Source organism: Euphorbia lathyris, chromosome 8 (genome assembly GCF_963576675.1).
Source record: "Euphorbia lathyris chromosome 8, ddEupLath1.1, whole genome shotgun sequence".
Classification (NCBI taxonomy): domain Eukaryota; kingdom Viridiplantae; phylum Streptophyta; class Magnoliopsida; order Malpighiales; family Euphorbiaceae; genus Euphorbia; species Euphorbia lathyris.
The window spans coordinates 69,780,843-69,790,271 of record NC_088917.1 but is presented as its reverse complement, the minus strand read 5'-3'; the positions used below and the strand labels follow the sequence as shown (position 1 = coordinate 69,790,271).

General features: G+C 32.5%; 1 protein-coding gene across 1 annotated transcript; it reads right to left on the bottom strand.

The window, feature by feature from the left end:
- Window positions 1-1,794: 1,794 nt before the first annotated feature.
- On the bottom strand, window positions 1,795-5,038 carry LOC136203317 (uncharacterized). Its single transcript, XM_065994439.1, has 4 exons — window positions 4,737-5,038; window positions 4,504-4,586; window positions 2,334-2,389; window positions 1,795-2,256 (listed from the first exon to the last, which is right to left on the bottom strand). The coding sequence occupies exons 1-4, from the start codon at window positions 4,906-4,908 to the stop codon at window positions 2,178-2,180; spliced, it is 390 nt and encodes a 129-aa protein (XP_065850511.1). The 5' UTR covers window positions 4,909-5,038; the 3' UTR covers window positions 1,795-2,177.
- Window positions 5,039-9,429: the final 4,391 nt, after the last annotated feature.

Genomic DNA, 9,429 nt, shown 5'->3' with positions numbered 1-9,429 from the left:
AGTGTGAACTCGAGGCTGAGAATAAGGCGACAGAGCTAGAACTGGCCATCGAGAATTTAAAGTGAAGCAACGTACCACTACAAACGCGTCAAATATTTTTTTTGACAGAATATTTTGACAAACGTTGATTGAATTCCATCTTAAGGTTATGACGTTTCTGTTGATGTTCATACCGTCAAAGCTTCTAGTGATATTGTTGACGAAAATTCCATAACATGCTAACATTTTCATTCACATTCAAACTGTCAAAATTTTTATTTGTCCCGCCAAAACCACACTTTTAATAGAAATTTCCACTAGTAGTATAAAAATAAGTTTGTTAAAATCATAATATTAGCACTAATTTTGTGATTACAAATCATAAATTAAAATTAGAATAACCAAATTAACAAAATAATTACAAAAGAAACCAAATTAACATCTATAGTAACCTAAGAAATCTTTGTATATAAAATCTCAAAAGATACACCAACCATAATTCTGATTTTGATGGAAAAAAAAAAAAAACTTTTTATAAATCAGTGAAACCACAAGACTTTTTTTTTTTTTTTTTTTTTTTTGTTAATAATCAAAGCCCTTACAAGGCTAGGTTTATAACAATTACTTGTAGGCTTTATAACAATTACTTCTCCAGGTATACACATATTTGATTTAAAGCACTATTTTTTTTTTTTAATTTGCGCACAATGCGCTTACATTTAAAGAATAAAGAAAAATCTCCACCAGACCCGGATGTGATTCAAACCCATGACCTCTCAAGGCATAGATAAGCTCTCAACCACTAGGCTAAGTGCTTCACCAGCACTATTAGACCATCAACTATCATACTTTTCCTTATTTATTTGATAACATTTATCAATAATCTATTAAAATTGTTACCTAAGTTAACAGTTAGGTTAAATTTGTCAACTTGGCATGATTTTTACCATGTTGGATAATATATGTAACGATACATCAATAACAATTCTGACACAGTCCAAATATGTGGAATAAGTTAATTCATTAAAAATAAAATAAAATAAAACCTTAACTTATCTAACAAAACTTAATCTTGATTCATAAACTGTTAAACTAACTATTAAAAATTTAACAAAACTGTTAAGTTACAATCCATATAGGTTCAGATTTTATCAATTATAACATATCAAAAAGCAAATGTTACCAAATAATATACCAGAAAACAAATATCAACATTTTTGGATAGATCATGAAACAAATGTTATCAAATAATTAGATCAGACAACGATCTAGTGCTTAACATGCTAATAGCTATCGTTAAGCCCATAGTTGGTTACAAGGCACTAGACGCACTAAGGCGTCCTGAAGCCTAGGCACAAGGCTGAAACAAGCGCCTGATTAACAGGAGCAGAAAATGACAGATGATTGCAAAAAGCGAACAAACCTGAGTTCTTTTGGTATTATTTTACGCAAGAATAAACATGTCTACCATTTCCATTGCACCAGAAAACATAAAAAAAATAGCATTCTTGACAGAAATATTAAAATAATAATTCCAAAACTTCGCAATTAGGCAAAAATGAACATTTCAAACAAAATTCATCTACGTTACTCATATATTAGATTAAATGTTAAATGATGGCAAAATGACATCTATATATGATTTTTCTTGACACAGCCATTATAATTAGAACATATGTTGATGTGAATTTGGAAAATTCATTTAATTATCCAAGCTTGCCAAATCCGGGACTTATTTTCATCACATAATAAACTTCTGAAACCGTTTCAACAGCATTATAATTTTCATTGCCAATTTGCAAAATAACCAAAATGTTGAACACAATGAGGAAATCTTAATCTTTTATGATAACAGAAGTAGATAGATTAATGTTATCAGAAAGTAAATTACCAAAAAAAGCACCTAATATAGTAACAGCTCATCTTTCACCTATGACAATAATGGCTCAATCTCTAATCAGCTGCATTCTTCCCTTATTTCCACAAATTACAGAAAACATGCAAGAATGCAGCAGCTTAGTGATATGAGATAATCATGCCTCATGCTACAAGCGTGACGAAAGCACATGCCAACACAAGATATTCACGAATTATAACAAGAAATATCTCTAATTGTAATACAAACTTTTCGGTAGAATGTAAATAATAACTTCTTGCCTGCAGACCTAATGCTGGTTTGGTGATAAATGAGAAGTCAACTACTCGTCCTTGTACCTCTTCTCCACCTCCTCCAACTTCTGTAATTGCTTGTAATATATGCAAATGCGATACACACACCTATAATCCCAGATATAATTGCACGTTATATAGAGAACGCAGAGAAAGAAAAAAAAATTATACATATTACAACATACCAGTAGAGTATGCAGGCTGCAGCACATAAGATCACATTCCTTTGAGATTTGTAGATCTGCGAAGCATCCAAGTGGCAATTGATATAACTCATCAAGACATGTAAATTTTTTTAAGTGTAATAGCTGACATCCCAAATTATCACAGTTTCATCAGAAAGAACAGAAACAGAAGACACCTATAGTTTCCTCAGATTATGTACCCTTGAACACTATGGAGTTTCATGAGAAGACTTGGAACCCTAGTTTAGTTAATGAAGCTACTTAATCAATGGTAGTCATACACAGTTTATAAAAGTAATTAACATGAACAGTTGACACAATCTGCCCCCTGAATTTGTTACTGATGTGTAATTTCCCAAAATTAACAATCAACTTTGAATCCATGGCCAATAAAGTGTGATTTTCACAAATCAATAAACTTATCATAGAATCAGTAGATAAAGGTATGTTCTTGATCACTCGTCCTGTGTTTGCAGGTGTTTTTTTTTTCTCAATTTTCCTATATAATCAGAAACTCAAGTTACATGTTCAGATTTATGAGACTTGAAGTTTCTTATGGCAAAGGATATCTTCGACCCTAAAAGCTACTTCATGAAGTTATCACTAATAAACGCAAATTTAAGATTCAAAATTTATCTCTTCTTAAGCTAGCTAATAGTGATGACAACACTAACAAAGCAAAACCAGATTCCCATTGCTCATAAGTTGCATGATGTTTGTATACAATTTATACTAAAATTCACCAAAAACTTACTTCCGCAAACCAGGAGCAAAAAGCAAAGGTTTATAAAAAAAATAAGATAATGGCTATATGAAAGATTACAAGTGAAGGACCAATAAATTGGTGCTGGAGAAAATAAATTAATTGGCATGGGAGAATGGTGAATATTGCTAAAGATAGGATTAAAATTGCCTGGGTTAAGTTATTATTAAAGAAGAACAATGACATTAGTGACTTCAAATGGATATCAGCATAAAATCATACCCAATCCATTCAGTAGTGGGTTAATGATTTCAAATCCATTTCTTATTTATTCAAGTTTATGTCATATCATATGTATGTAAAATACAAAATATTACACTGAATGGTTTAGAGAGGATAAGTTGGTGACCTTAAACTTTGATATCTCCAACATACACCAAATTTGAAGGCATAAGTGGATTTTACCCTACAAATAATCCAACAAATTCTAAGTGGTACAATGAACATGAAATAGTCACAGCTGAAGTTTATCTTAAGATCTTTCTACCCATATCCATGTCATAATGCAGCAACAATCTTCATCCAATGTGATCAGAAGGCTCCACGTACGTGTTTTAGCTTAACCATTCAAAAAAAAAAAACGAGACCATTCTCACTTTCTTTTAAATAAGCGCAATTATGTTCTTCCATTTAGCAACTAAGACTAGACTGCACACAATCCAAGTTGCCACTAACCATGTTATTTCTAAATTGGCGAACAATGCAAGAAACTGTAGAAGTCATAGTTTCTTAAGTCACTAGGATCAGTTGGAATGATAACAAACATTGTAACATTTCCTTTCTAGTATTTCCACCTCCTTGATATACAATCATCAAAAGTTCCCCAAAATTTGCACACTGCAGCAATACACCAATGCATAATCACACAAATTTGACCTCTATATCCTACATAATATACAGAATGCACATCATAACTGCTAAAGTTCTTAAGTTTTGTCCTGGAATTTAAATTTAAGACTCTGGGAACATATACAACTTGCCACCATAACAATCTTAAATAAAAGAAGGGAAAGATAATATAAACCATAGAAATACACATCTGAAATAATTCTTCTAAAACATATCTAGTTCTCCTATTTCCCTTTGTGAAGGCCAAAGTAAGGTCTAGCTTTTCAAGTTCTGCAATACAAAAACTTCCCAAATACATGTTGGACTTCTTTCTAGAGTGTTATAATAGCAAGTATGAAGATCCAGAAAACATTATTCTAGCTGAGATCCAGCAAAGTATACTTCATTATGCCATCAAATCAGTAATTCATCAACAAATTAGCTGAATATAAACAAGATAAGTAGTTTTGAGACCAATCGGCACTTTAACAATCACATTCGAAACTATCTACGCCAAACTGAGAACATAATTTCACATATAATCATTCTGAGAAACTGAAATAACAGCCAAAGATATACCGATTTCTCATAGCGATCCCTCTCAGTAGCAGTGCAGATCTCAGAAGTGCACATCAGGCGATGTTCATTCTTCCAATAGATATCTGCAGATAATAACAAAGCCAAAACCCTCAAATTATTAGAATCCCATTTCTGCATCAAGTGAGTAAATCATCTAGAATTTACGAAAATTGAAACAATCATCGCATAAAATATGAAATAGGAGGAAATCAAGACGCAGAATAGAGAACAACCGAGGAGCTGGAAGCCGGCGAAAGGAACGACGAAGAGAGCAGGCTGGAGAAGGAGAGAGACGAGAGACACCAAGCGATACTTAAGAAGTTTCGGGGAGGGAAGGGTTATGACCGCCGCTAACACGACTTCGGCGGCCACCACGTAAGTAAGTATCATCCACTGCAACGCCATTGTTATGAATTCTTCACTCTGTTCGAGTCAATTGACTTTATGATCTCCCTAATCTTCTGATTCTTTCCTTACCAATTAAGGCTATTTCATTTACCTTTCTCATTCATTCTTTTCTAATAAAACGTGTAATCAAATTGTATTTTTTTCTAATGAAATTGAGTTGGCTTCCTTCTTCTTCCGGGTGTTCAAGGTCGGTTCGGTCTTAAAACCGAACCAAATCTAAATAAATAACAGCATATCGGATCAATAACAATGGAGTTTTTTATTTTTGGTAGGACAAGGAAAAAAAAAACAAACAAACAAACAAAACGAAAGTCTAACCCGGGATCAGCCTAGGGTGGCTGACCCCAACCCTATCCTCAAGCAGAAGGGACAAAATAGAAGAAGGAGGAATAGAAAGGGTAGAACACCTAACATCCCCCCATGCCCAGCCGCAACCAAGCAATCCGCCACACGGTTTTGCTTCCTAAAAATATGGGAGAACCTAATAACCTCAAAAGCAGGACGAAGCCTCAAAATGGCTTTGATAAGGTTCTGGCAAGAGAGATAAGAAACTTGGGAAGCAGAAATCCTATTGATAGCCTCCAAATTGTCAGATTCCACCACCAGTTTCTTAATTCCCATGCGAATGGCAAGCTTAATACCTGACAGAATCCCCCAGAGCTCTGCAGAAAAGGCCGAGCCCAATCCCAAGTTATGGGTAAACCCAGCCAGCCAAGCTCCACCAGCATCCCGAAGAACTCCTCCAGCAGCAATTCTGCCATTGCTAAGACAGGAGTCATCCGTATTCAACTTCACTACCCCTTCAATAGGCTTACTCCAACCAACCAAGTGGACCACCTTAGCCGGGGAGGGATTACCCAGGGGCTCCCCTTTAGAACTTTGCAAAATAACCGAAAGTTTTTTGGAAAAGAAGTTTAATAAATCAGGAATAAAGGTAGTTTTCTTAGCAAATAACTCATCATTCCTCCATTTCCAAATATGGTGACAGATAAGAGCAAAGAAAATGTCGTCATGCTCCATATTGGCCAATAACTTCCCCTTAGCGCCCTCAGAGAACCAGTCAATTGCAGAATGAGCCATGAAGGGAGGAAGGGTATGGGCAGGAAGAACCCCCTCCCAAATCTTCTGACTATTAGGGCAATCCCTCAGAGCATGGCAAAGTGTCTCCATATGACCCCTGCATCTACTACAGGTTCCTGATTCAGTCAAGTGCCTCATCTGCCTATCCACATTGGTGAGCAGCCTGTCTTTAACTCCTAACCACAAAAAACTCCTAATTCGATAAGGGATTTTAAAGGCCCAAATAGTCTTCCAAATCTCCAAAGGAGGATACTCCCTACTAGAGGAAAAGGCTTCATAGGCCGATTTACAAGAATAGATGCCATTATTAGACAAAGCCCAACAATGTTTGTCTTTATCCTCCTCGAGGTTGCTGACCTTAACTCCTCTAATTTTCAGGAGGGTTTCCAGACTAAGGAAAGAGTCAAACTTAGACCAGATCCAATCACCCTCCGAACCCACCACATCAGCAACCTTCCAGTGACGGATATTACTAGACGGAGGGGATCTACACACATCAATAAGGGGTTTATCACCAATCCAGGTGTCCTCCCAGAAGCTAATGGATCTACCAATGGAGTTAATGTGTCACTTTCCCCTTTTTCACGGGTAGAAAAAATATAATATAATATATAATATATTAATTTTAATTATATTATTATATTTATCTATAAAAAGATTATTTTATTTGTACTGTATCTAAGAGTTCTACAGAATTTAAATTAATCCTTAAAATCTCTCTAATTCTCTGCATATATATATATTCTATATATATATATATATATAATATAAAACAGTAACGATAGAGTTGATGTGTCACTTTCTCATTTTTTACTGATAAAAAATATAATATAATATATAATATATTAATTTTAATTATATTATTATATTTTTCTATAAAAAGATTATTTAAAGTAAATATGAAAATAAAATAATAATATTTACTTTATATAGCACATTTATATCATTAATTGTAATTATTAGATTATATTTTTGTTAATATTTATATGTTAAGATGAATCTGTGCATCGCACGGGCCAAAAACTAGTAGTTTCTAAAATAAGAATCAAACCTGATAGGATATATTAACAAATCGAACCGAATCGAATATTTTGATTCGATTTTCAGTTTCAAAACATATTAAATTGTTAAAATACATATTAATAAATATAATTTTGTAACATTTCTACTCTAATAATTATATTTTTCCAAAAAAAAATATAATAAGTTAAATTATATATACATGTTATTGTATACCATTATGTTATTATATATAATAGGAAATTCTTGAATTTATAATCATAAACCTAATTAATGTAATTCAACTTTTAAACACAAAATACTAAGACGTATTTAGTTGTATTTTTCAAGGAAAATCCAAATCTATTATGTGAAGGTATAGCCTATGTAATCTATTATTTTAAGATTAATATTAACTAATAATCAATTTAAAAAAAATAAACAGTAAAAGTACTCTTAGAAATAATTTATAAATAATAATCTATTTAATCTTTATTTCGGTCGGCTCGGTTCATTTGATAATTTTACCACAAAAACCAAACTGACCGATATTACCGATGTATTTTATAAACTAAAACTGAAACTGAACCTAATAAACTGAAAAGCAGAAATGCATCGATTTAGTCGATTATTTCAGTCCGATTCGGTCTGTTTTTTTATTGAAAGTAAAGTTTTTTAATAATATATTTATATCATTAAACTTATTTATATTGCATGACTTTAGTTTGCAAATAGCATATAACTAATGAATTGAATAATATTTGCATTTAATAATTTATACTAACAAAAAAACTAAAAAATCATAATAGATCTTATGCATTGTACGTAGAGATGGCAACAGGTAGGATACTCATGGGTAATGTCAATCTCAAACCCTTAGTCTTTTATTTTTTAATTACCCATACTCGTCCCATTATCCTAACGGGTATACTTTTTGCATCTCATAACAGTCTCATTTAATTCGCGGGTACCCTTATGCATTAAGAATCAATAAATAAAATAAAAAATATTATAAATTTAACAAAGTATAAATTTAATAAATCATCTATCTAAAATTTGAACAAATTGAACCTTAATTAATAAGAATAATGTAGCTTAGTAGTATCACTCATTGTGTGAAAAACAAAAGATTGATGTTTAAACCTCATATCTCACATCTAAAAAACAATGATATTTATAAATATATAAAAAAAATTATGACGAGTAACGGATACCGGGTACCCTGTGAGTATTCCCATATTCGTCTCATTACCTTAACGGGTAATGGTTTTGATCTCATACCCTTTTATATAGGGTACGGATAGTCTCATTAGAATCGGATGGTGTTAGGTATCCACAAGTACAGTACCCGTTACCATCCCTATTTGTACGAGGTTTCATACTAGTAAAAAAATAAAACAAGTACAAAGTTTAGCCTATGATGATCGGTGGATAGCAGATTCAACACTCATCGATGAGTTTTTTCAATAATACAAAATTAGTAATTTTAAATATTACTAGCATGATTTTTTTATTTGGTTTCATCATCATTATGTACATATGTCTAGAAATTCACAGGATAAAACTTTAATAAATATATAAATATTAAAATTTAATGTAATAATTTTTTACTTTATACTCATCATAGTATTGCAGAATAACGAATAAATGAGTCGTTATTAAATACTTCTTTGAAAACCATATTTTGAGTATAATCACAAATAACAAATTTTAATCCTTTGTTGCTGGCTGGTAACTCTTCAAATTGCAAATACATTTTACCATGGCTAAGTATCGGGCAAGGAAGATATAATCCAACATGTTCTAGTGATTGTCCTTAGTTGTTATTTATTGTCGTTGCGAATCATACAACCATATAAGTTGTCAAGGAAAAAACATGTTAAATTGCAATTAACAAACAAAAAGAACAGATCAACGGTTAAGGAAAAAACAATCATACTAATAATATCAATTAGTAACTATATAATGCACGAGATGTTTGAAAATTTTCTTCATCCATAAATCTTACTATTTATTGATTCATATATAAATGTATTTAAATAAATAACGAGTCAAAAAAAATGTATCACCCTCCTTTTCAATCTTGATCCTTTTAAACTTATTGATTCATTATTTATTTTAGGCTTAATAGGCATTCAGCCCCCTAAACTTGTAACTTTTTTTCACCTGGCCCCCTCAACTTAGGGGACAACCTCTCAACCCCCTCAACTCTCCAAAAACATCACATACAGCCCCTTACATCCCTATGTTCGGTCAAAATATTGACCCGTGTAGAAAACGCGCTTGACTGTTGACCACACCAATGTCACGTGTCATTTTTTATTAAATTTTTCCATTGAGACCCCTACTCGGAGAGCAAGCCCATTTGTGCTCGGCGAGCAACTACCAGAGATGGATTTCGATCAGAATTCTTATGCCAGAATGGAAAATTTTAATAAG